The 27,922-nt window shown below is 46.5% G+C and overlaps 1 protein-coding gene across 3 annotated transcripts; it reads right to left on the bottom strand.

The window, feature by feature from the left end:
• Positions 1 to 151: 151 nt before the first annotated feature.
• PTBP1 (polypyrimidine tract binding protein 1) lies at positions 152 to 27,790 on the bottom strand. Of its 3 annotated transcripts, XM_062510192.1 has the most exons (15): positions 27,695 to 27,727; positions 23,765 to 23,795; positions 14,053 to 14,131; positions 13,385 to 13,557; positions 12,288 to 12,434; positions 11,183 to 11,353; positions 10,368 to 10,478; positions 9,899 to 10,073; positions 8,604 to 8,678; positions 7,172 to 7,317; positions 4,617 to 4,650; positions 4,012 to 4,104; positions 3,490 to 3,706; positions 3,177 to 3,254; positions 152 to 2,858 (listed from the first exon to the last, which is right to left on the bottom strand). In XM_062510192.1, exons 1-15 carry the CDS (start codon positions 27,700 to 27,702, stop codon positions 2,726 to 2,728), a joined length of 1,671 nt encoding a protein of 556 aa, XP_062366176.1. In that variant the 5' UTR covers positions 27,703 to 27,727; the 3' UTR covers positions 152 to 2,725. The 3 variants fall into 3 exon arrangements, with proteins under 3 accessions (XP_062366176.1, XP_062366178.1, XP_062366177.1); XM_062510194.1 differs by lacking the exon at positions 23,765 to 23,795 and having other exon boundaries at positions 27,695 to 27,790; XM_062510193.1 differs by lacking the exon at positions 12,288 to 12,434.
• Between the last annotated feature and the right edge of the window lie 132 nt (positions 27,791 to 27,922).

Below are 27,922 nucleotides of genomic sequence, written 5' to 3'. Positions count from 1 at the left end.
GGAAAATCAGAAGCAAAAACAGGCACAATAAAGAGGAGGAAGATCAGGAGTGAAGGATACAGAAGAATTTATTGAAAGCACAAGTACAGACTGGGCACCAACTGCTTCTACAATTTCAACAGGAAATAATGGAGCTACAGAAAGGTACAAAGGTTGTTATAAAATAGTTTTAATTTCATTTCTTTTTGCATTACAAACATTCTTTGAAAGAGGCAATGGAATTCTGATGGTGTGTACACTTCCCCTCCCCACCCACCTTCCACAATACTGAACCTGGAATTGCTGTTATCAAAATATACAATACATCTGGTCACCATAAAAAACTGGGTTTTGCTGCCCCTCATGTCTTACAACAGGTATAAAAAAATTATAAATATGTACACCCTTAGTTACTCACATTCTTTACATGCAAACACAGGATCCGAAGGGAGCACCCGCTGTGCTGGGGGGCCCTGGTTACCCCAAACCCATCCGTGATTTGCACAGGACACCCCAAGTGTCCTGGCCCTGGGAGCCTCCCCAGCACTGGGGAGCACTGACCAGTTACCCCAGTGCTGCTGTGCTGGGGGGGCTGGGTCCCCTGTGGGAGGAGCAGGTGTTTCACTAAGGGGGGGATGAGCCAACAGCCACAGTGATCCCCCAACTGTGCCCTCCTGCAGGTCGCTGGCAGGGCCTCGAGGAGCTTTGCAGGGGCAGATCCCTGGCTCCAGCACAGCTCAACCAGATTTAGAGGTACCCAAAAGCAGCTGGGGTGATGCTGTTACCAGATGTCTTGCTCTCCTTGGGGGTACCCAGCACACCACAGCCCCAGCCGGACCCTCACTCGGACCTCACATGCTTCTCCAGCATAATTCATATCCTTGAGAGTCCAGGGAGGAACTACAGAAAGTTAAGACTTTTCCAAACACTCAGTGCTAGGCAAGTCAAGAGCTCCCACACCAAGCAAGGAAATCAGAACTTGCAACGCTAAGACAATTAAAAAACAAAACTTTGGTCCACAATTTGCAGAAAAACCCTGAAAAAAAGTACAAGATTCTTGTTATTTTGCATCCGAACAGGTTGCAGGTTAGAGGGAAATGTAAGGCAACATCGGATCACACGGAATAGAAGGCAGAATGGCCCGGGAAAGAGTTGTAAGCCAGAAAAAAAAAAAAAAAAGAAAAGGTTGTATCATTGGGAAAAACTGATCTGCTGCATTCTACTTTTAATAAATTCCCTTCCTAGAACAACATCTGGGCTTATAGGTTCAAAAGGTAAAAAAATATTTAGCCTGGGTCCTTTTCCTTCCATTTCCGAGCTGTTTGTGCTCATTCTCTCACACCCTTGGCTCTGCTCATCCTCAGCCACGACCTCAGCCTGGAAACTACTCTTGCCCTACAGCTTCAATTACAAAACAAAGAAAATAAAGTACAGTATACATGGGTAATACCACAAAGGAGTAAATTTAGATTACGTTTATACCATCTTATCATTCTATAAAAGGTACTTAAAACTATTTCTTTTGCATATAAAGAGATTAGAATATTTGGTCAACTGGAAATATTGCTAGGCACAGAGGACAGCAACGGCATCAAAGTATAATACAAGGATTCAAACGAAAGCTCAAATGCTGAAGACATGCTCTAAGAACGACGGCGGAGCTACAGCAGCCTCGTTAATCTCCAATTAGGGGCACAAAGGTACCTCTTGCAGGCACCTTTCTAATTGTGGGGTATCCAAGGATTCTCCAAATCCTAGCCATGCATTTAGGTATATACACACACAATTTCAACAAACTCCGATTCATCTTCACAAGTGTCCCACAGCGGCTCTTTTGTCCCTCACCAATGCTCTGTGAGGGCAGAGCCTGCGGGCTCGCTCCTGACACTGGAATGTGATTTGGCCTTGGGAATGCTCCCCCACCCAGACCTTTGTTCAGCCACAAAGGCTCTCAGGTAACTCCCACCTGAGTTTGCAGGTGGCAATGACCCATGAGCAGACTGGGAAGTGGCACAGGGCACGCGTGGAGATCGAGACACACGCGGGGCAGCGGGGAACAGCCAGAAATTTCTTTTATCCACTTTGCCAGCTCCCCCGGCTGATGTCAGCCAGAGCCACTCCCCACCCTCAGCTCTGCCCATCCCCTCCCTGCAGCTCGGATGCTTTCCCCAAAGAAGTAGAAGATTTAAGGCACAGGATAGCAGGTGCACAGGTAAGGTGGGATCAATGCAACCGAGTGTTGTGCTGGGTGGGTTGGGAGTTCCTGGTCACCACAATCCTGACTCCAAGGCGCTACAGTGAATTCACACAGTGGTTTTAGGTCTTTCAAGGCATGGATGGGTAAGGAAATTAAAAAAGGCATCAATGTGAAACCTGATATAACTTGTTGGGATCTGCTTTTTAGGGGAGGAGGAGCAGGAGGGGAGGGGAATTTCCCAGAGCAGGTTCCATAGTGTAAACTTGAACTTGTGATTTTTATTGGAACAGTCAAGATTGTTACCCATCACCGCAAGGTTAGCAAGAGGAATTAATTTTCTTTTTTTTTTTTAAAAACCGGTAAACTGATTTCTCTTTAAAAAAATAAAATCTCTGGTCTTTTAAGGTCACTTCAGCTGCATTTTTAAAGTGGCTTTTTTTTTTTTCTGGAATGATGGAAGTTGAAACCCTGGTGTCCAGCCTTTTAAGGTCAAGGCTGAACCCCAGAGGTTTTAAGTCAAGTCCATTTTAACTCAGGCCTTCCCAAGCTCTAAATGGTGGACTTGGAAAAGGAAACGCGCAGGTGATGGTTCTCCCCCAGGTCATGATTGTGGAGGTCAATGAGGGACTGAATGGCTTCTTCCACAGAGCTCATCTGGATCAGAGCCATTTTACGGTCCTTCCTGACAAGACACAAGTTTCAGGCATGTTCAGTTCCATTGCAGGAGCTTCCCCAGTTTGATCCAAGTTCTCCCATCCAGCAGAAAATTAACCCCCCAGGTACCTGCAGCACACTCACTCTTTAGAGGAGTATCTCTGTGGCAAGCACATGCAGCCCTACAGCTCACTCAGTGTTCAACCCAAGGTAACTCAAGAATTCTTTATTCCAGAGTGAAACACTGTTAGTAAGGATTCTGCTCGCCTTTGACTGGAACCAAGTACTACACCCTTCTCATATGAAAAGCCCAGAGCAAGGAGAGGACATAACACAAAACACTTACTGGAAGAATTTGAATCCTTTGACTATCCCACCATTGCTTGAAAATAACAACTTAAGGTCTTCTTCAGTTACTGAAGGTCTGAAACAAAAATTTTTCCCAGTCAAACAGATGCTGACAGACCAAGGTATTCTCAAAAAACTAATTGTCATCAGAGACTTTTCTAAGTTACCTACCAGCAGCCTCTTGGCATGGCAAGACAATGGAACAGGGAGCTGGGTGAGCTCCCCTGACAGCAATACAGAGCTGCCCTCACACCGAAGCTACACACACATCAATACTCAGCCAAACAGGACCTCTCCCTGTGGATACTTACGGAATATTAGACAGATGAAGAGTGGCAGAAGGGGGAAAAATGTTTTGGAAATTTTTGGAGCCTGGTTTCTTGAAACGATGTAGAGGAGAAGTCCCATAGTCCTTGGTCAGGCCATGGTCCTCCTGGTTCTCACGGGGCAGCTGCACTGTCTGGTGCTTGGACAGCGTGATACGGATTGGCTTCCCATGGAGCTTCTGCCCATTCAAGTGGCTCATGGCTGCAAGGGGAGGACAGACCTGACTGCAGGGTACTTCAGTTACGTCCAGACATGAATTCAAGGCTAGAATTTCACTGCCCTCGCAGACAGCACACCCTGCAGGGTCCCTCTGCCTCACTGTGTTCTTTGTCTGCTTCCCTCTCGCACCCATGAGCACCCACCAGCCCCAGAGCTGTCCCCCAGCCACACCCCACATGTCATGGATACATTTGGGTTTCTGTTGGAAGAGAAGAAAGTGCCAATACTGAAGTTTTAACCACTTGTTCTGTTCCTAACTAGCCAGAGTTTGACCCTGCCAAGCTTACCAAGCTGGGCCTGATTCCCATCGGCCATCTGAACCAGGGCATTATCTTTCTTATTAAATAAAATCTTCACCCTCTGCACATCACCATAGACTCCTTCAAAGAGGGAGGAAACAAGAACAGTCTTAGGTGGGGAAATAAAAAGTCTAATTCAACTTAACATTAGCTAATCAATCCAACAACAAAAACAACCATTCCCAACCAGAATTGATCTCATTCCAACCATGGCTACATATTCTGCTCTAATTAAGGGAATTCTTATATAGCAGAATAATAATGGAACAATACATTAAAGAAAAGACATTGGGTTTCAGCAAAAAGCCAAAATCTTACTGCCAGAAGACTGGACAATTTCGCATGCTCTCACAATTTAAAACTCTTACTAAAGACATGCAAAGCAATAACCCATGCAGAACTGAACCAAAACCAAAGGCAAACTAAATTAAACAGCAAACTAAGTAAACAATATAAAACCAAAATTATGCATTCAAAAAAAAGAACAAAAACAAAAAAAAAGGCAAACTGCAAACTGTACATTTCTGAAGTATCAAAAAGTAATCTCAAATAAATGAAAAACAAGGTAATAAAAAGTGTGAATAATAACATACCGAAAAGAATAAAGAGGCATTGGGGTGTAACTCTCTTTAGAGAACAGCAGAGCAAGGCAGCGGAGGGACAGGGAAGAGGTAAGGAATCGAAGGGGAGAGCGAGGTTGCACAAATCGTCCACAACGAGGAAGGGCAGAGTCCCCGCAGGAAATGGCGAAATTGGTTGATGGATGATGAAGTTTTCAAGATGGTTAATATTGAAGGGCAGGTTGGTTTCCGAAGAGCAGGGTTTGTTTTATTTTTTTTTTTATTTTTTTTTTTTTTGGAAGGGGAATGTTTTTATTTTTTTGTTTCAAGCAACAACAGGAAGCAGAAGTACCGTGCAGTCAGTTGGCAAAGAAATTCCGGATCGGGGGAAGAAAAAAAATTCAGGGATGGGGAGAAAAGAAAAAAGTAGCAAAAAACACAGGTCAGTAAATACATAAGGAATATGTAGTGTTCCATCAGTCAGATTTATAGAATTCTACATACAATAACTTGCTTACAGAAACAGTTAATAGGTTTTACCTAGTGGAACACAATGATAAAGAAAAGGCATTTTTACTTCAGATATACAAAGGAGTAAGAGACAGTATCCCCCCAGAGTGACTTCCACAGGCTGCAATAACCAATTCAACTGCAATGGCATTCCCTAAACTGTGACTAAAAATATTTTCTCTGTTCACAATTAATGACTTCATGGACCAAGTCACAACTTCAGCTGCTGCTTTGGGGTCAGAAACTGCAGGAAGCAATCCATGCCATGATTCTTGGCTGGAAAGAAACAAGGAAGTCCACCTTGGATATCAACCACTGCTTTAAACAAACATCACGTGGATGAGCAGCTTTAATGCCACAAAATCTCACTCCAAGGTCTGCTGGAAGCACTCAGATAAAGGAGCTGGCACCTTGTTTGTAGAACAGTGTTCCCTTCCTGCTCTGTGGCCTGACCTCACCATGCAGAAACCCAAAGTACTGGGTCACCACAAGCTGAGATGTGTGGACTGCTCCCACTCTTGTGGAAGAAAATAAAGGAGTAATTTCAGCTTCCATGAACCCCACTCAGGAAAACCCCATGGCAGAACAGTCACTCCAGGCAATACTGTCTCTTTACTAACTGGTTGTGGCATGGGTAAGTTTCTACAACACTGATTATACAGGCAGTGGAAAAAGTTTCATGTCTGTTAGTTCACAGCTTCAGTCCAAGTCCCAAAGTCTCTCTAGCCCAAAGACAAGCTGGATGGAGAGTGAAGAGGTCCTCAAAAAAAAACCACAGGGCATGAAATAACTGCTTGCTCCTGCCTAAACAGAGCTGTGAGAAATGTGAGGGGTGCAGCACAGCTCCTTGTCCTGCCACTGCCATCCAGGCACCCAACAGCTTCCTGGGAGCACACACTTGGAAGCATCATACTGGTCAGGATTAATGATACCAGCAATTATCATGACTTATGGTGGCACAAGCCAGAGACGATAGTCCCTGGAATGGCAGAGCAGTTTCCAGGCAGCATGAGCAGCAGATCCCAAAACTATTCCACAGTCCCTGCTATTATTTCATGCCCTGGAGAGAACAGCAATGACAGGTAAGAGCAGTCTGAAACGTGATCCAATTGGTTCATCTTATTAAGAGTTAAACATTTGATCATCATCACATCCAAGCTTCCCCTTTGATCCAAAGAGGTTTTGTGGTGACTCTGCCATCGCTGGTAAGTTTTACAGCTTTGCAAAGTGCTATTAACGTGTGTGCACAGTCCCACCAGTTACAGCTCCTCAGCAGAGCCTCATCACTCTGCTGAACACCAGAGGTTCTACACTTTCAATCCAACCAGATCCAGGGGCTGACTGAAGGAAAATACAAGCCCCCCATATCCAATTCCCTTATGGTGCTGTCTTCCATTATACAAAGTTTTTGTTCAAATATGACTTGATTTAGTTTTAGAGAAACCCAAACATTTCAACTCACTCAGTTAAGTAGAATTGAAAATGTAAACTGTAAGCTGTTAAGGGGTTTAGCTAATGAAAAACTTCCAGGAATCCTGGAAGGGGGAAATGTGCAAGCACATGGCAGAGGAGATACTGCACAGGTACAAGGTCAAGCTAGCAGGGATCCAGACACTACATAGAAAGAGCAAAGGTCAGCACGAAGCCTCTCTGTAGTTCTGAATTAATGTATTAAAAACTACAACATGCCAAGGAAAAGGAATGGATATGGCTATTCTGTGACCCAAATGACACTATTCCATGGGAATGGTGGGGAGACTCCACACAGAAGAGGGAGGAAGGGACAGGCATTGTAGTCTCTGGGACAAGAGCAGGCAGGCAGCATCCTTGGCTTTGAACCAAGGAAGAGCAATTTCAGTATGAGATGGACTTTTCCCATTTCCCTTCAGCAACTAGAGTACTGCTCTGCCCTGCACCTGGGGCTGTCAGAGCACGGCAGCGGCTGCTCTAGTGGTGCTGCTTCCTTTGGATACAGAGAGTTTCACTTTCAATGAATTTCAGCCCAATCTGTGTTCAGAAAGTGAAAGAGATAACAGGAAGGAGGAAAATAAAAAAAGTAAAGTTAGGACTGCACTAACCTCTGGGATCAGATTGCTAACCAGCAGCACGGAGTGCCCTGTCCCAGACAGGCCGGGAATGGCAATCCGTCCTGCTGCAGCCGCCGCAGCTGCTGCTGGAATAGCCAGAGGAGCTAGTGCTCCAGGAACACTTGGAACTGTCAGGCCTGGAAATTAAAGAATATTAACCAGTAAAGAATTAACAGCACGTACTCTAGTGTATTTGCTGCACCAGAAGGGAGAACAGCACACCATCTGAACCATGCATGTCATCATTCTCAATAGTGCCCGTGTAATCCGAAGGGCAACAGGAGCCTCCACTTCTGGTGCTGCAGGAAATGTTCTGGTTTCTAACAGGATTTGCTCTTGCAGTGCCTGGTGCTGAGCAGGTGCCTCAGCACTCTCGTGCATGTTTCACAAGCAGCGGATGAGCACAAAGCCTCAGCTCTGCTGTGCAGGGCAGGTATCACACACGGGGCGTGGGGAGGGTCCGTCCAACCAGGGCATGCACAATGTGCTCTCACCACACATGCAACCATCAGGTACTCTGTGCCACCATCACCCAGCTCTCCTGAGTGGGAACCACTGCAGCTGCTTTTAGAGGCATTCCTAGACAGCTCCCAGTACCAGCTGGAACCTCCTGTACCAGCCCTTCAAGGGCAAGAGCTCTAGAGCTCAAGAAAAAAACTGCTAGTGATCCGTTCTATGGATTATTCCCCAAAGCAGCCCTGCTTGTTTCTTCAGCAGGGCTGGATGCCACTAAAACAGCAATACCTCAACAGCCCACTCTGGGCTCGTTTGTCATATGCAAGGAAGTTCCATCATGTTCCCAGAAAGTCAACATGGCTTGGAATACTTAAAACCCCAGCAAGGCTTGTTTAGGCTGGCACTCCTGCAAGCATGTTCAGCACCTCCAGTTTTCAGACCCATGGCTACTTCTGGAAACAGCAATGATCTGTTATCTACAGCATGAGCTGTGAACTTTAAAGTGCAACTGTCCCAGCACATGGAATCAGTGGTGTGATTAAACACCAGCTTTCTCAATATATTTAAGAAAAAAACTGACAGATTCCTTGCTTCTAACCACATTTACAGCTGTGAAATAGAGGTCCCAACCTCTGTAATGACATGAGGAAATTTAAAGCGCAAGAACTTTTATCTCCTCCCATACTATCTCCCCATATTATTTCAAAGTCTGCCTTTACTGTCTCTCCCATCCTGCTTTATGTATTTTCTTCCCATCACCAGGATATTGCCCAGAGGTGCTGCAGCTGCACACAGCATTCCCAGCTGAGCTGATGTCCTGGATCACCAGTCCATTCCATGTCCAAATGCCAGCATTTAGAATTTACACGGCTAACCCAAACAAAATCATCACTACTTTGCTTTAAAAGGTGAAGGTGCTCCAGCAAGAGAAAACCTACATAAAATTTCAAGTTATGAAATACAGTACCTGTAGCCTGAGGAATGGCGAAAGTAGGAGGAAAGCCAGCTCCAGCATATGGAGGAGAGATTATTCCTGGGGCACCTGAGAAAGACATACACATTATAAAAAGATGCCCAATAGCAGGAAAACTCTAAACTCCATCAAACTACATAATATTCTGAGTTGGAAGAAACCAACAAGGATTATCAAGTCCAGCTTCTGGCTCTACACAGGGCAGACCCAACAATAACACCATGTGTCCTGGGGTGTTGTCCAAACGCTCCTCCAACTCTGTCAGACTTGGTGTTGTGACCACTGCCCTGGCTGCAAGCCAGCCACCCTCTGGGTGAAGAACTTTTTTCTAATATCTAACCTAAACTTAGCTAAAATGTCTTGATCTCTTCTTCAACAGAAACATTTAGTTGAAAGTTAAACCCTAAAACACAACCAGCAATTCAAAAATGCCTCTCACATAATAATAGACTTCCAGAGATCACCAAAACAACTCCTGGGCAAACACCAGGTGGCACCAGAGGCACCGACCCCTGGGACTGACACGGGATTTTGCACTAATCTCATCCTCAACGATCCCCAAATGTTCGGCCTTAGTTACACTCTATTCCAAAATTTTGACCAAATACACCAGGATGACATTTCCTCCCCTTCTCCTGACACACTGTCCTGAACAACCGTGCTTGGGATTGCTCAAGAAAGTCACCAACAAGGCTATAAGCAAAAATATTAATATTAAACTACAAAGCACAACTGGCAAGATTCACTCTACTTACAAAGGATAACTAAGGCACAACACAGGATAGCAAGCAATAACAAAACCAAACAAAGCATAAATTAATTCAAGTCTACCTAGGTACATGTGCACATAAAAACAGTAAACAAGGATGCAAACATGAATGAAAATGTACGTGGCCTATAATTTAACAACACTTAAAACTTAACAGTACTTTAACTTGATGTGTATCTAAATTTAGAGCTTAACCTTAACAATCTAACAGAGAAATAACACTTAAAAGCGTTCAGCCTATATTATAACTATAACTTGACCTAACTTCCAGATTTGCTATATATATGCAAAGGGTGTGCACACAGACAGAAACAGTCAGTGCATGATAAGCACCTTTGGAAAAACGTCCCTCAGAAATAGCTGAGTCCACATGGTGCTTGCAAGGACAAGGCCTAACAAGCACTTCTCAGACTGCAGTGCAGAATGAAAAGTAGTGGGGGGTTCGGGTCGGGGGGTTCACCATGGCACACACGCACACAAGCAGTTGGGTTTGTCCTGTTCCCACTTCCTGAGCACTCACCAAAAGCAGCTGCCATGGTCTGGTCCAGAGTGGGCTGGCTGTCCCCAGAGGGCAGGTCTGGGCGGGTATAGTCTCTGCTCTTGTCGTTATTGTACTTCACATTGAGACTTGTGAGCTTGGAGAAGTCGATGCGCAGCGTGCAGCAGGCGTTGTAGATGTTCTGTCCATCCAGAGACTGCAAGGAAACATAACCAGTCCTCACCCAAATGCATTCAGACCAAGCTCACACCAATTAGTCTCTGGAGAGAGAAGGTGTTAGGCCATTCCATGGCTCCACGTGCAAACAGGTATCTCGTGTGGAGACAGCTCTGCTTCATTCAGCCCCTCTGGCAGCCTCCAAGTCGCATATGGGAGCAATTCCCTCCCACTCATGCTCTGTCCTTGGGGTAATACTGGTGTCAGCCCACCCTGAGCTTGGATTAAACAAGGGAATGCCCAAGTGAGAGTAATCCAGGTATGCAGCACTCACCAGTTTGGCATGCTGAGCACTCATGGGGTCACCATATTGCAACAGAGCCTGAAACTGGTGGTTCTTTGTGAATGTGATGATTTTCAAGACTGCACCAAATTTGGAGAAGATCTGCAAGATAATATTTGCATATCTTGTTATCACATTTCTAGTAAGATAATTTCATACTGATCTCTTAATTACAAGCAAAACCAGAAGTAATCCCTTCAGCCTGTCAGCTTTCAATTGCAGCACTGAAGGTTTTAAACCACACTGTGAGCATTGCTTGACTGGCATCATGGCATCAGCCTAGAACACACCAGAGTGACTGAACCGCTCCCTAAGCACAGTTTGCTTATTCTGGGTTATTAAACAGGAATATTCATAAACACTTTAATGAACTCAACCTCTTCCAGGAATTTCAGTAATTCTTAAATGCAGTCAAGCTTGCATTTTAAACATCAAGATAACATTGAGCAATCACAGCAGACAGAGGGAACTTTCCAAAATGGCCACTGCCTAAGTAGCTCCTGGACACTGTGTTTCCCAGGCCCCAGCACAAGGATGAGGAGCAGCTACTTTTGCTAAAAACAAAAGATAACCTGAAGTAATTGATCCAATAAAGTGGACCAGGACACAAATGTCTGGAAATTAAAATCATGCAAGACTGGGGGACCAAAACTAGCAGCATCTCCTCCAGAGAACTCTTGACAGCTCTGTTCAGAACTCACACTATACAAACACAAACCACAGACTTTACAACTACTGCAACACACCAGCAGCTGCTGTCCCTTCCTCCAGGACAATTGTCAAACAGTTGTGGCAAAGTGTTTTACCTGGTGCAGAACATCTAGAGTGACAGGGTAGAAGAGATTCTCCACAATGATCCTCAGGACAGGGCTCTGGCCAGCCATTGCCATCCCTGCATCGACGGCTGCAGCCGTGGCGGCCAGCGCCACAGCCCCGGCCTGCACCTGGGTCACAGCTTGCAGAGCTGCTTGGGCACGCTGCAAGATCAAAAAAAAAGCTGTTAGACCCACACTTCTGCTTCCAAAAGAGTCAGCTCTCCTTGAGCTCCCTCCCTGCAAACAGCCTGCTGGACTCAGCAGTGAGCAGAACAGCCATGTGTGGCTCCAAGGGCTGGGGAACATTTGAGACAGAGCCAATAAAGACCACCTCAACCTGTAAGGGCAAGGCAAAAATACAAACTAAATCAACTATGCAGTACCTATGCTATGGCAAAACCTTGCTCGGCATAAACGAATGCAGAAAAATTATCCCATTGTTCAGAAAAAGGGAAAAACAGGGCTCATCTGTATCCATCTCCAGAATCCTAGACAAGCTGACAAGACTGCAAGATTGATGCATATTTGCCATAGGGAGCCACAAGTGAAAAGTGCCTGGGGGTTTTGCAGAGGCCCTTAACACACAGAACACTCATGTTCCAGCTGTGAGAGGCATCCAACAGCAGCATTTCATCTGCACAGGACTGGGTGCTCCTATCCTGATCAGAGTCAGCTCGAAAAGCGAGAGCAGAAAAAGGGGATGTACTGGCAGCCAACCCCTGACAAAAGAGTCACAACATTTGAACTTCTTCCAGTGTTCCTGTCCTAAAAGGTTGCCAAAAGGGGCCAAGCTGAAACTAGGAACGTTTTCCCCTCTGCAGAGCGTGTGGTGCAGAGACCCTTGAAGGCTCAGAGCCTTGAGACCTGCTGCATTCAGGTGCTGCTGCCTCAAAGCTGCACCTATCAGCACCAGGCCGTGCTCTACCACAGCTGAGTTCTGCCACATCAGGGCTGCACTTGATAGAAATCTTTTAAGCATTAGAAACAATTATCCTAAAGCACCAGATGTTACACAAGTCCATGGATCTCAAGCCAGCAGCAGAGATCTGGCTGTGTGCCCCCCTCCCAGGGATGATAATGCAGAGAACAAACTGACTGCTTGGTTTGGAGAGCTGTCTGTCTTCAGCTCCTTGTGGTTGGAGAACTGGATGTAGATGGGCTGGCTCCGGAGCACCGGAGTGACTGTGGAGTAGTAGTTCACCATGGTGTTGGCTGTCTCCTCAGTGTTCATCTCTATGAAAGCCTGGGAAGTGAAACCCAACACTGACACGTCACACCAGGACAGCACCAGCTCACCCCGAACCTCCGGCTGAGCCCTAACGGGATTGCCTTTTCACAATTGCATTTATAAATGTGGTTTTGTACACAGAAATGTTTAAAATTCAACTATAAGTAGAAAAAAAACAATCAGGATCTTCCCTCTCCAGACTGATTTAATGCAATGCTTTAGTCTCACTCTAAGATCTCCATGGTGTGTGTACTTAAAGTGTCTGCAAGAATACAAAAATAGAGCAACAATCCACAGTCTCTTCACTTCTCTCAAGGACAAGAAGCCCCCTCAGCGCTCCAGTCTCTTAGGGGTGTCTCCCTCAGAAGAGAAATGCAAGGGATTGTAGCAAGTCACTGATGTAAGCACTTGCATATAATCACACCATGCAATATATCAGAGCCACCTTTTCATAATTAAGATTAAAGACATTATTTTAAGCAATGATTAAAGTTGGCTTGCTTTTTTACTCCTTAATTTGCAAGACAATTTTAGTTACCAAATTAGTGCACACCTCCCGCATTACCCAAGAGTATTTCAGCCATACCCAGCTCATTTAGTAGACCTGTAAATGTGTCCTCAATATGCCACAGTACACACTGGTAACTCAGCTGTCAAGCAAGCCTGAATGAAAAAGGCCAACTCATGGCACTGCTGTTCAAATAATCCCTGGCCTGCAATTTCCAAACCAGGCCTAACGCTAATTATAAGTGACAACCTGCAATTACGGACTGAGCTCCTTCTGCAGCCTGAAAATGGTATTTTCTACAGCTCATGGGATAATCACAGAAAAGTAAAATAAGAGTATGCAGAAGTTATTGACCTGTAACACACGGCAGTTGTTTAAACAACTTGGAGCTGGTTTCCTGATGACAAACTTATCGAGCCTTTGACACAACCCATGCTTTCTGTAATGAAGACAATACCTGGTTTTTTCCTTTCAACATCAGAAGATTGGTGACCTTGCCAAAGGGTAAGCCCAAAGAAATGACTTCTGCCTCCGTGACGTCACTGGGGAGTTTGCGGACGTGGATTACTCGGGATGGGATGCCAGCACTTCTGTTATCACCTTTGAACTTCTTGCTGTCGTTTCCATTAGCTGTAAGAAGCAAGAGTTACTGCTGATGAGAAGGGTCTGGAAGAAGAAACACACATTTCCCACTGCTGACACAGAATCTGTTCTCCAGATAGTTACTGCACTATTACAGAGAAATTCCATAGTCTAACTTAACTTGAGTCTGAAGACACATGGTTTTACTCTTTTTTTCCCCCCAAATTACACAATGGAAGTGACACAGCCAAATACCACTGCAATGGAATAGATTCTCCAGTGGTCACTTCCTAGTCTGTGTTAAGCACACACCTACCCATCCATATTTTTAGTGGAGGTCAGAGCCACTAGCCCCAGACTGGTGCTTTATTCCATTCTACCTGGCCTACTGTTGTTGGCAGACATTTATTATTATTATTATTCAGCATCATCCCACAAAAGGCCTAGTAAGTACTAAAAACGAAGTGTCTAAGACTAAGAAGGAAAACCCAGGCATCCTTGCAGTACTTATAAATTGCTGTGCTAGTTTCCATGCAATATTACCTGCAGAAGGAGAGTTGCTGCTCATGATAAAGGGTCCGTTAGTAGTAACACAAGGAGAGAAAAGCTCCTCAGCTGCCCGCTGGAAGAGAAGAGATGACAGATAAATGGACAGCATTTTACTCAATTCTATCCAGGCATTCCTAAAGCAGAACAACTGAGAAAGCTGGAGAGGAGTTGAATACAAGTGTAAATGAAAACATACTGACAGTGGGCAGTAAAGCTCACCTCCATGAATTAAATATCAGTCAGATCCAGTTTGGTAACTATCCAGTATCCAGCACTATCCAGTATCTCTTTTCAGCTCAGCATTTGGGATCTCAGGGCTGGAGTGCTGCTGAGTTGTGTGAAGCCACTACATGCAGCACTGTGCACCAACAGGCACCTTCTCCTGTCATACGTGGCAAAACAGGTTTCTGACTATTACCATCCCACAGAATTTTCATTCTGAAGCTGCCAAAACTGTTTGGGAATGACTTAGCAGTTATGAATCAAAGTTGTGCATTTTATGCCCCATTCCTGGAAGTGCTCATGCCCAGGCTGAACAGGGCTTGAAGCATCCTGATCTGGTAGAAGGTATTTTCTGATATAGCATTCCCTGCAAAGTCACCCACATCACCTCAACTGACCAGGATTGGTCTAACCCAAGTAGTAGGTACAAAATACTAAGACAAAAGCAAACATGCCTATGAATGACTCCTTAGCACAATCTATACTTGCACACACATCTTACAATCAGCATGTCTTAATTTCAAGTAAATTACAAGGAAAACTTCAAATTCCATTGTAAACTGTGAAAAAACCACAATACTACAGATCAAACACACAAGAGCACTTTCTCATTTTTTACACTACTCTTCCGCAGAGGCACCACACTAAAAGGCTTTCATCAATAAAAAAAAAAACAACAAACCAGAGTTCATCCCTGCCTTGGCAGCTCCCACCCACCTCAATGGAAACGTACCCTGCTCCACACCATGGCACCAGAAACCCTTATCTTCCACACACCCTGTATCTGGTAGCACCTGCAGAAACAGGAGCCATGCAACAACAAAAGCTCTGTGCACTCCCCCAGCAGACAGGCTGGGAAAGTAGGTCACCGAGAGCCCCAGAACACCCAACTACAGACACACACACGGTTTGGCTTTTTTTCTTTCCCCCTCAAATCTTGAATTTCTTGTTTGACTACTCACTGCCAGCTCTTCAAAGAGGCTTCAAGGACTTTGATGTCCCGAAGATGAGAATTAGGCCAGGTTCCAAACTGTGGTTCATGAGTGGCTGCTGGTCACCTGCAAGCACTGACCAGCTCCCACCAAGGCTCTGGCCTCGGCCTCCTCCTCACACGGCACAGTCATTAGGAATGGCCCTTTTAACAGCTGTTCTAATTAGCACTTGGATTCCTGAGTGCAGCAAGAGGCAAGCTGGGCTGGGAGGCTATTAGACTGTGATCCCATCCTTTGATGACTCAAATTAAGGTGTAATTCCAAGGTTAAAAAAAAAAAAAGTCCTCCGATCTGCAGTAGGAACACTCTTGTGCCTGCACTGCTGCTGCCATTTCAGGTATGGCTTTCTGTGCCGTGGCCTGGGATACACCTGGAAGCTACTGACAAGAACCACTCACCAAAGCACAGCCCTACCTACATAATCAGATGTTTTTGGCTTCATGAAATCCATTGCATCAGGCCTTAACGGGACTTGAATGTTTTAAAACATCAACTTAACTTGTAAAATTCTGCACATCCTGAACTCCAGCTCCTCCAGTACAAATTGGTGTGTCTGTGCAAACACAGTGGGCAGCTCCTGCAATCCATCATGGAAATGCTGGGAGAATGAGCCACATATTTGGCTCTCATGAAGGCAACACTAGGAAACTATAAACTGGAAAAACAAGCATTTATACCATTATGGAAAGAATTTAGCTTTTCTAATGGTTTGTTTAAAATAAACACTTTCTTGCATATTTGAGAACTTCCTCACAGGCAGGGATGACAAGGATGTCTCTGCAGCCAGGCACCACATGTCCATGTTTCTTTAAAGGAGAGCAATTTCCAATCCACTCCCCTCTTATCTTGGAGACAGCCCCGTGCTGCCCACTGTGACCAAAGCCAGGAGGCAGAGCGGGGATGATTGTTCAACATCAAAAGCAGCAGCAGTCAATTTGTAAGCTTCCCAGCTGGAAGTACATACAAACGAGGAGGGAAGACTGCTATGGCTGGAAAAGGGCAGTTATTCCAAAGTCTTTTCTCTACACAAGTTTACAGACAGTACATGTAACATTGTGCAGTCACACTAGAGTCATTCCCCACATCACCCAGTGCAGGAGTGGCTGCTGAAGTGAGACGAGCAGACTCAGTACCCCAAGGAGCCTCAGTGGTCACCCCATGTTGCCACGTCCATGCTGCACAGGCCAGTCCCTAGCACAAGGGGGATGCATGAACTGTGACTTATCTTCTGCTCTTCCTCCGTTCCTGTTAGAGCTGATATCAGATAACCACAGGAAACAGTTGCTTTTTTGGAACACCCAAACTCGAAGCAAACTGAAACCCAGTTGTCTATGAACATGCCCACAATAATGAGCACTCTGCAGCCTCCAACGGCTCTCTGCCCTTGCACTGCAGGGATCACCAGTCTCTTTTCTGTCTTTTCTTTCTGTACATGTTAGAAACACTAAAGAGTTTCTTTAAAACCATGGTATAAATTAAAATGTTTCAATACCAAGTATCCAATTCAGTAGAGGAAGAGGAACCAAAGCAAGCATGGTTGGTTGAACAGGTTTAGAAGTTTCTCACCAACAATGCACCCACTGGGTATTTTGAATTACACTGGGAAAGACAGCAGAAAAGTTACTGATTCTGAAGTTTTACATGATTTAATTCAGGTTTAAAACAGAACAAACACAGCCAAGGGCTGTGGGGATGCTCGGTGCTTACCCATACCCTCCCACAGCACTGCTTCTCTCCCTGTTGCACTCTGAGGAGTTCAGGAAGGCCCCAGCTGCACTTCAAGACAATTCTCCAAACCCCAACTTCCATCCCTGCTTACAGAGGCATTAATTACACTGACATTTCTGCTCAGCCACTCTTTCACAGCTGGTATTTTTATGACGAGATTAAGAGAAGCCACAGTGCACTTGCAGCACATCAAATTCCTCATTTGAACTAACAAATCTCCTCTTCCTAATGACTGTAAACAACCACCACTTCTGGAGTTACACAGCCAGATCCTACCAAGAGGAGGGTAGGGCTGTTTCCACCACCCAAATCCCCAGTCAGCAGCACACTGGCACCAGGGAAACCCTGCTGGGATGGGTTTCCATGCCAGCAGCCTCCTCTGGCCTGATGCTCCTGGCTACAGAAGGCCCCTTGCCCAAGCTGCACTAATTTAATCACACACCGTGCTCCAGGCAGCCCTGCTGCCAACAATTCCCTCATTCTCTTTTCAGATTCAGGGAGAGGCAGGCTGCTGCAAGGTACAGCTTAACATTTTGTATCTCCCCCAGTTATATTTTTGACCACGCCACAAACCCCAAGCTTTGCTTTAAAAATTTTAACAAGTAAAGCCAAGAATTTTTAGTCTGTCCAGGTTTTCACATCTTAAAAAGCAGCAGCTCATTCACATATACTACATACTGCCTCACTGCCAGGATTTTACCTGGCTTCCAATACTTTGGAATGAGGCCAGAGATTGTCTCAGCTTTTATCAGCACACCTAGAAGTGCTACAGAAATTCCCAGCTGCCCTATATAATCCTTTATCTACTTAAGATCCAGCACTTACTTTAAATGGATTACAGTAAGTCAACTGCATCCTGCCTGAGCAAAAGGCTAGAAACAAACACAAACTAAACCACCATAAAAATATTAATTTAAAGTCAAACACATGATATTAATCAGCTTTCAGGTAGAAAGCGCAATTAAAGCAAAGGCAAAAAGAACACATGGGAAGGAAAGGGACAGTGACCAAAAAGGCCAGAAGCCACAGGGTGGTAAAGCTCTAGATGTACAAAAAGCTGTTTCTCTCCATGGCTCACTGAGGAAACCCTACAGAACAGCAGGACTCTGGATGTGGAGCACCTTACACTGCTCTGATAGACTTGAGACAGCAGTACTTTGAGAGGGAAAAGGTGGATTTTGGAGGTAAGCAGGCCATCAACTAACAGGCACTTACAAAAAGCAAAGCAGGGAACAGTAGCAGCACCTGGAAACCCCCTCTGAAAAGAAATCAAAGGAAATCTGTCCTGCAAGATGCCAGAGCACATGGGCATCACTGTTCTTCACTCTCCCTACATTTGGAAAAATATTGTAGAACCAATCAAAGACCACTGTAATATTTTCCAAAAAATTACTCAGACCACTGAGCTTACAAAAAACCTCTACTCTGATCAAAGAGGCAAGAAAATGCCTCTGAGCACAGGAGGAGCAAGTGGCTCATCAGGGGCTGTCCAAGGTCAGCCCCAGAGGGATGCAGGAATGCTCTGATCCTTCAGTTCACAGGTCAAATCTCTGTGAAGAAACTATTAAGAGAAATCCAGTCTGATGACATCATCATCACACTCATGTTACATTCCAACATTTTTTGCTGAGAGATTTGAGATTCAAGAATGGAACTAAATTTAAACTACTAGGAAGGATGCCAGTTTTCCTTGCCTTCCACCAAAGACTCATGTCCAGCACAGCTCACTTATGTTTCCCCTCTATTCCCCTCTCCTGCCTCCAGCACTCTTTAGTCACTTAGTGTGAAAAACATTCCAATTTGGGTCACAAACAAACCATGAGTCAACTTTTTTCGTGAAACACTTCTGAAGAACACACAGACAACCTGCATCCCCAACAGTCTCCAGGAAGCTGGGAAGTTAAAGCCAACACAAAGCAACTTCCAGATTCCACAGCATGACACTGCTGCTCCCACTTTGGTGTCACTCATACACTGGACACACAGTTTGTCATTCGATCAGAACCAAAGCAGTTGGGATCAATTTAGTTCATCAAATTGCTCATGGCTGATGTACCAATTCAAACACAAGAACACATGTACCATTAATCAAATTAAGTCCAACCCAGAAGTCAACATATTCCATGGGCACATAGAACGTGCCTCTGTGGCAGAGGCATCAGCCTATCTGGCAGGCACAGGAGACATTTCTTTTCAACCCACACTCTGCTCAGCCAATACCAGTCACCTGCCACTTCAGGCTTTTAAAACTGTTACAGCCTCCCTCTTGCCTGGACAAGATTGAGGCTGATATCCCTACAAAGCAGCCAATGGCAAGCTCCCCACTGGGATCCCCACTGGCACACTGGGCACACACACACTCCCGGCCCCTTTGAAGCCGGGTGACGTGGTCAGAGCATGGCAGTTTCCTCCCATAGTACTGCTGCAAGTGCCAGCACCGTTTCTAGAGGCTGCAGACAGGCCCTGGAGTCCCTAAAAGCCACCAGACCCTCTAGTGCTGCACCTGCTCTCCCCGTGGCTTTGGCAATGAGCTGTATTAGAGCTCGAGCACACACTGCCTCACAGCAAAGCCAGATCCTCAACCCAATCATCCATCACCCCCTCCTAACTTTCTTTCCCAGTCTTTGCTACTATGGAGACACCCTTTGAAACAAACCTGCCCTTTGAGCAAATAGAAGGTGTGGCCAGTTTAAATAGCCCAAAATTCCTAAACTCCAAGTGCTGCAGCAATGCAGTCATGCTGGCTCGGTAGGGCAGCACACGCCCAGGCTTTACGATCCACTGCTCCCAAGCTGAAACTTAACTACTCGTCAACCTTGAGTTTTCAAGTCATTGCCATGGAGCAGAGAGACCTTGGCAAAGCTCAACAGAAATCCTATCAGGGAGAAACAGCGCTGGATGAGTCACTCCAGGAACACAGAACTCATGGAAGGACATTTCTGCCCCACCTGTCAGGGGTCCAGTGGAACACATGGGTTTAGCAGCAACTCTCCAGGCAGCACAACTGCACCTGAACTGTGGCTGTGCACAGGCAGCAACACAAACAGGATGGTTTAAACACTGCTCAGCTGAGCACAGCATATACTGTGTTCTCACAGGAAGCTTGAAAGAGCTGTACCAGAGCCATGGAAAATGTGAAATTAAACAACACTTCCTCTTCCTGCTGGACAAGAAATGTGGCAATATCACACCTGCCTTTTCCAGTCACATAGTACCTGAAGCAGATGTCAGAGACCAGAGTCCATCCCTACAACTTAAAAATGTGCAGCTGAGTGAGTTCACAGGTATTAAAAAATTCCCTTCCTTTTTTTTTTTTTAATCATCACAGATTGGAGTCAAAGCAGGCCTGAGGTTTATATCCAGCATTTTCTAAAACCATTTTATTAGTAGATATATAACCTGAAGAACCAGGTGCAGGAAGTAGAATGAAGCACTCTCAGGTGAGATGGAGCTGTTTGGCACACCCAGGTGACCTGATGCTGCCCAACACCCACTGCCATCCCTGTCCCCTGCCACCAACATGTGGTTCCCATGTGTGCTCACGCCTGATGGGGAGGCCACAAGAGCCAGCTTGTTGCAGCCTCTAACTAAAGCCATAGGAGGGGACTGGAATTTCCTCACAACATTCTTGGCCCACTGCCTGAAGCCATAATTACTGTTCCCATGGCAAAGATCCTGGCTTCACCACAAATCACTTCTATGCAGTCAGCCTGTATCACACTCCAGCAAAGCCTGTTTTAAAAATTAACTTCTCCAACGCCACACAACTGCACTTTTGGTTTCTGGAAGGGAAATCTTTCAAGCAGAGCTTGACTTAGCCAAGAAACTATGGGATTATTCAGCACCTAAACTATTCTGAGACTGTTCCAATCACCAAAATGCAATTTCACTTAAAAAACAGCAACGTGTCACAGTTCATCCTCTCTCTAGTCCTGCTCAGAGCGTGAAGGAACAGTGATATGCAGGGAAATCAAACAAAGGGCAAGGAGACAACAGTGAGACATTGATCAGACTACTTGCAAGAGGCAACTGCAGGGTCAAAGAGCACCTCAGAGCACAAATACTGTGCCCTCCATCTTAGGGCTATACCATCTTCCTTTTCAGACAGCAGTGAAATTATGGGAAGAAGTAAGTCTTAGATCATGTGTTTCTGAATCTGCAGGACATTCCAGACGGCTGTGCATCAGGAACCTCCACGCCAGAACAGCAATGAGCTTCCTAAACAAATTCACACATTTTAAACTGAGGAGCCTGGAACGGCTACTACAATTACACTTGATTAAAAGCAAAACCATTCAGCAGTACAGTACTCAGAAGAGTAAGCCACTACACCTGGGGGCTTCTTAAGTTAAAGAAGCTAAATTTAACTAAAACTTCAGAAAAAAATAACAAGTGGGTATAACTACTCTTGATACGGAAATTAAAGATGTGGAAAAAAAAAATGCCAGCAGCCTACCTTTTAAAGCAATAATGTCAGCAAACTGAAAAAAACTGACTTTCATAAAGTCCTCAACTTCCAAGTTGTGCTGTGAGTGCTGAGCTTAAAGACACCAAGAGACCACTGGGAGCTTGCTGTGACACATTGCTCAGCAGTGGTTTGAGTCACAGACACTTTTCCTACTTGTCTGAGCCAGCTTTGGGACATTCCACTCACTGTATCAGATGATGGGAAAGGTTACTGAGGGCTCAATAGCTTGTCACTGAGCATGGCAAAAGCTGAGAGATTTGGGGGACTGCCATCTTCCAACACCCTAACAAATTCCTACCTTCTGTGCACGCACACATCAGGAGCAAGTAAATTTACATCTCAGACAAAGAACAGTTTTCCAGCTCAGATCTCCATGTGTGATTTGGTAGTTCAGCCAAGAAACTCTCATGAGCACAGCTGACAGAATGGACACCTCAGTCTGTGCTGGATCCCAGGAACAGGGGAAGCTGTCTGAGGTGGTTGACCCAGGAAGAGGATGGAAGCACAGGAGAAGCTTCACTTTGCTCTCAGATAGCCACAGACTCCAACTTACCTACAGAAACCCATGGCACATTACACCCAAGCACTAATGAAGGGAATTCTACTACAAGAGCTACACCTCATATTCAATGACTTGAACACAATCAGATAACATGGCTACAGCAAAAATCAGTTGAAAGCTTACCTTTAGCAAGATGATTCAGCTTTCCTGCTTGCTTCTGCCACTCTTTGTATTTAGATTCAGCTTTCTTTAAACCTGCCTTGTCTGATTTGACAAGAAACCTCATATTCCATGCACAACTTAGTCTCACCACTCCCTACCTGCTGTCCTACTGGCACAGCCGTGGGTACCATGCTGTCCCATGCCAGAGGTGAAGGCACCCAGAGGGGATTGCTCCCAGACCTCATCTGACTGGAACAAGGGTCTGGAATTCCCCCCAGATGGGAGCAATGAGGCCAGCAATCCCACACCCCAAAACTCCAAGCTTCACTGAGGTCTACAACTAGTTAACCAAGAAGCTTCTGAAGCCCTAAAGTTACTAGAATCACTTTTAAAAGTTACAAATGACACATTGTTAAAAAACAGGGGACCTTAACTTGCATTAACCAGTTTCCCAGCAGATGCTGCATCAGACTGCTCTAGGGATGCCTTGGTCCACCTCTGGTAATGGATATGAACTATTAACCAACCTTATTGTCCAGGCTCAAGCCTCCCCTCCTCACATCTGATGGTAAAATGAGCTTCTTGCAGCAGGCAGCATTTCTATCCGAACCAGACACTATCATTAATTCAAATTTGAGATTCCCACAGGAGGAAAAGTAGGAGTGACCTTTCCTCCACAGCTGTTAGAGCCCCTTCGGACCCCTGAAGCACTGCCAGGCTGTCTGTGCTTAACACAGCTCATTCTGTACTTCCAACACAAAGCTCTGGTGGCCAACCACACGCTCTGTGTGATGCTCCTACCCCACTCTGTAGGGCTGCTGGTGCTCTCAGTGCACCAGCTCTGCTTCACATCAGTCCCATCCCACAGCACCACTTCCCTGGCCCTTCCAAGTCGCCACTCGTGGCTCTTGGTCTCTGGCAGTTCTTGCCCACTGCCTCCCCACGTGCCACTCAGCACACTCACACAGGGTTGAGTTCACTGCAGTCCTGAACCCCGTAGCTACAACACAAATCAAACCCTAACTCTTCAGCCCACCCTGTCCCACACACTCGAGTTTGGTGTTTTCACTGCACCAGCGCTGATCCCATGAACGTGATGCCTGTTGCCACCCGTGGCTGATAAGGAGCCTCCTGTCAGCACTTTGAGTTTAGGGCTAAGGCTGCCCTTTCCAAATCTGAGGGCAAAGGTCATATTTACTGTACTCACAGGAGATAAAATCAGATGCTAAACCCTCCCTTTGGTAGCACAAGGATTTATTTTTTTTTTACAATAACTGAGCAGGAATTCACACAAACAAAGGAAATGGAGCTCTCCAAAGGAAAAGGACCAGTTTCTTCATGGAGAAGCATTGTCTAGCACACAAGTAATAAGCATAGCTTGACATTTTACCAGGGGAAAGGGCTGTTTCTAAATGCAATAAAGCTGATCATCAATGCCTAAATGACAAGAGCTAAATGCTGAGCCATACTGTAAGTTTTAAATGCACGTGAAACTGAATTACCTTCTGGTGGAAGCCAATTTACATGGTACCAGAAATAACCCTTTACAGCTGAAGATCTACATTTGGTGAGGCTAAAACTAAGTCAGATGCTGAGCAGTGTAAAAAGAGAGAAAAAGTGAGAAGTGCCTACCTTTGTACCAACTGTTATATCTTGGACAATGCTGTAGAAAAAAGAAAGAAAAGGATTAAAAAAGTTAGATAGGTTTGCCACAAAAATCCAGCATAGTTTACAGTAGTAAGAAAAAAGCAAGTCAAAGTGCACAGTTGTCTTTGCAGGTGAGCCAAGGACAGTTTATACAAAGAAAAATTATTAGATGGTGATGGTGGAGACCCAAGACCCAGCAGTGCCAGAAAACTGCAGCTCTCCCACTCCCTATGGCAGCACCTGCTTCTCCTGCAAGGGCACAGGGTGGGGGAGAACCCCCCCTGAGCCCAGTGATGTGACCTCGACTCTGACCAAACCAAGAGGAAAAGCAACACGAGTCAGCTCCGTCACCAACATCCCCTTCTGAGGTTTCTGTCCCAACACCCACAGAGCCCTTGTCAAGCTCTAGCATGGCTGCAGAGCTCCAGGGGTCCCAGGGACAGAGCGTGGCTGTGTCCCAGCAAAGCAGGAGCTGGGCTCACAGCAGCCCTCACACCATGCCAGTACTGGCAGAGCAGGGCCAGACCAGCAGAGCATCCAGAGGTCCAGGCAATCCCAGCATGGAGTACACCCTACATAGGATTCCTCTATAAATTCTACAAAAAAGCAGTTATTAAACTCTACCATAGACACTTAAACCTCCTAAAATTAAGACTTTCTAATTAACTAAGATGAAAAATAGCACCAGTTGTACTTTAAGTGAACCACACCAGATCCAGTCAGCACTGAATTCCAAACACCACAACACACACCTCCTTACAGCAATGTGCACCAATGCAGTCAGAACAGCCTGGCATGTTGGACCCAGGTGATCTTCCCGATCCTTAGAGCACCTCCATGTTACTGTTTCATGGGAGTGCTCCAGACAGCCTAAGAATTCACTTGTACCCTTGTACTAGTGATTGTATTTTTTTGTAATAAATTCCAACTCCTTGAAAAGAGCAATACAAAACAGAAAGCAGAAACGACCCCTTTGGACTGCCATGGACACAGCCCCGCCTGGTTCAACTCCTCCCAAAGAGCTGCCTGTAATTCCAGAGCACAGGATGCAGCACTGGCCAGCTGACTGACGTGCAGCAGCTCCACAGAGCAGGGGGACACACAGCATGTAGGACAGTCCTTCTTGAACCAGCAATAAGAAACCTGAAGTACACAAGAACAACTCTATATGGTGATTTAATGTGAAAAAACTAGCATTTATTAGTTCTTGCTTGCCTCCCCTCCTACAACAATTCATAACTTGCACCAAAGTCCTGTCTGGTGTCGTTAGGCTGCGCAATTGTCCCCAGCCCCACAAACGAACCGCAGCCCCAGCATGAGCCAGCTCAGCTCCTCACACTTCCTCTTCCTCCCAACCTGCCTTGTCATCATAATCCAGCACTCTGCAGCTGGAGCCACAGCCCGGTCCAACGGCTACTGCGGGAAGCCACGCGATACCTCCATATTTTCCAGGGAAGTGCTGGGAGAAGGCCGTGTCTGACACCACTCCACGGGCCCTGAGCTGGTCACCAACCAGGCACTCGAGGGTCAGCACTAATACACTAATGAAACCCATCTGCATGGAGCAGTTCAAGGAACCAGCATCCTCATAGTTCAAGGAACCACACAACTCACATTCCACAGCTAACACATAAACACTAATCCAGGCATTTCCAAAACCTTAAAAAAAACTTACTGCCAACAAAGCACAATAAGAACAGGGAATGCCCCACATTTCCCAAACTCTCCAACTTACCCCAGAGCAGTTTCTCCCACTTCCTGTTCCTCCTGTGGGCCTCTCACACAGGAAATGTTTTACATAAAGTGCCTTAGCGGGGGATGGCATTTAGAAATCTCCAACAGGAAGAGTCGTTTTATTTGCCAAGAACTATCGATTCCTGGGATATTGTTATGGCCCACTTGATAACACATTTCACAGGAAACAAGCTTCAACAGTATTTCAGAATTTTTATTCAAGAAACGTGCAACGTATTTCCAATTCACATACCTCCCCTCAGTAAATTATCCCAAACTTCCTTCTCCTGTCCTGCATGTCAGCCTTCAGGAGGGGATTAAAACTTTTCCCAGTTTTCAAAAGAAGAGGCAATAAAGCCGTTCTTAAAAATTATTTCTCCTGTAGAAAAATGGGATAATTCCTATGCAATAAAAGGAAAATTTAGCAGCACCAGTAAAACCTCCAGGTCATTTTCCAAAGCAGGATTGTCCATACGGACTCCTCACATGTTTTAACAAAGCAACTTATTCAAAGGGGATCATTCAGGCACAGCTCAGGATCATTTTAGGGAGAAGGAGATGGGAGCAGCCTTGAGCCAGGGGCCACTCACTGCCAACTCAGCAAGAACCTAAAACCATTTTCTGAAGCAGCTTTTGAAGTCTGAGCAGGAGATACTTTCACGGGGGAAACAGATCCTGCATCGGGATCACCAAAAGATGAGGGGTAACTGAGTCTCATGTGTTACACTACAACTTCTACATTCAAATAGCAACTACTTTAACATGCACAGAACAACCGCCTTCCCTGGAACTACAGCTGATAACAAACCGATTTTTGCCACTAGAATGTGTGATTTCACGTGCTGAGAATTTGGTGGATTTGTTTCCTTTTTTTTTTTTTTTTTAAATAATATCATTCAACATGATGGGTACCCGGTTAAAAGCAGCACATCGATCCTGGACTGCAAAAATTGTAAGATACAGAATTTTTATGAGTTTTGAAACGAAAACAACACTAAGACGCCACCTTTTCAGCGTGTTAAAAAGCCCAGCCATGTGACTACGCCCAGACCAGTGTTCTGAGGCAGAAAGCGAAAAGGCACTAATTTGGGCTTCCCGTACTTATGGCTTTGAGAAAACAAACTGCTTACTCGGAGGCCCTTAAGAAATATTTTAACTACTGCGCGCTAGAAGAAACAAAAAAACCACACCACTAAAAAAAAAAAAAAAAAAAAAAAAAAAAAAAAAAAAAAAACACGCCAGCCAGGAGAAAAGAAGCACGGAGAGCTCGTTTTCGAGAGAGATCCCCTGATAAAAACATCGGCTTTAGAACGAATTCTGCCGCAGAGAGGCCCGGCCGGGCGGTGGTTAAAGAGGAATCGACGCTGCTCAAGATAAAAGCTGCGCTCTGGAAACTCCCCGAGTCGCAGAGCGTGGAAGGAAGTTTCCTTTCCCGGAGTTGCGCGGGACAACGGGAGCGGGGCCGTGCCCGCGGCTGTACCTGCAGCGTTCAGGTGAGGCGGCGATGGAGCCCTACCCGCCCTCTCCTCCCGCCTGCGAAACTTGGGCGAGCGAAAACCGGTCACAAAAGGAACCCAGCGAGAGCCCCCCCCCACACACACACACACCCCACCCCGCCCCCACTCGCGGAAGCGCCAGACAATGGGAGGGAGCGCGGCCGTGAATCACCGCCCGCCGCCCCGCCAGGTGCGCCCGCCCCACCCGCTCCACCCCCGCGGGGCCGCGCCCGAGCCCCCCACCCGCCCCCGCGGCGCTCCCAGACCGCCGCCCACCCCCCCCCCCCCCCCCCCGCCTGGCCCCGACGGGTCCTCGGGATCTTCTCCACCCCCTCCCCCCCGGGCCGGAAGCCCCGCGGCTCCCCACGGTTGGGACCCCCGAGGTCTCCGCGGCCGGGACCCGCGGTGTGGTGGGAGCGCACGGGGGGCCGGTTCGCACGAGGCGATGCACCGGGCCCGTCTCCGCTTCCCCGGCCACCTGTGGAGAGGGTTACGTGGAAGGAGGGGGGGGGGGGCGGCGGCCCCCACACGAGACCCCCCCCCCGCCCGCCCCGGCCGCGCCCGTGGGCCCCCCACGGGTATGACCCATCCTCCGGCGCGGGTCCTCGACACAGGCGTCCCCGCACCACGGGAAGGGCCTAGCAGCGCCGCTCGCGGCCCCAGCACGGCGCCGGGCGGGACTCACCCGTCCATTGCACACGGAGACGACCCGTCGGGAGCGGAGTGGAGGCGCCGCAATAGCGGGACGAGCGAGACCGCTCCGTGTTATAGACTCACAAAATGGCGGCGCCGCCCGGCCCGCCTCGCCCGCGCCGGCGCTCCATTGGCCGACGGAGCTGTCATCCTGACGGGGGGCGGGGACCTCCCGCCTTCCGGGGTTGGCGCCCTGGCGCCCCGCGCGAAACCGATTGGC

This window comes from Cinclus cinclus, chromosome 28, assembly GCF_963662255.1.
Source record: "Cinclus cinclus chromosome 28, bCinCin1.1, whole genome shotgun sequence".
Classification (NCBI taxonomy): domain Eukaryota; kingdom Metazoa; phylum Chordata; class Aves; order Passeriformes; family Cinclidae; genus Cinclus; species Cinclus cinclus.
Note: the sequence above shows the minus strand (reverse complement) of the source record. Positions and strands in the feature narration are given on the sequence as shown.

Bases quoted from the DNA above. Each gene is read 5' to 3' on its own strand.
- PTBP1 (XM_062510192.1), bottom strand. The intron at 12,435-13,384 runs GTATTGTCTTCA...TTCACTTCCCAG, and splicing joins TGTTGAAAGGAAAAAACCAG to GCTTTCATAGAGATGAACAC. The intron at 2,859-3,176 runs GTAAGTGTTTTG...GTGTCTTGTCAG, and splicing joins AAAGGATTCAAATTCTTCCA to GAAGGACCGTAAAATGGCTC.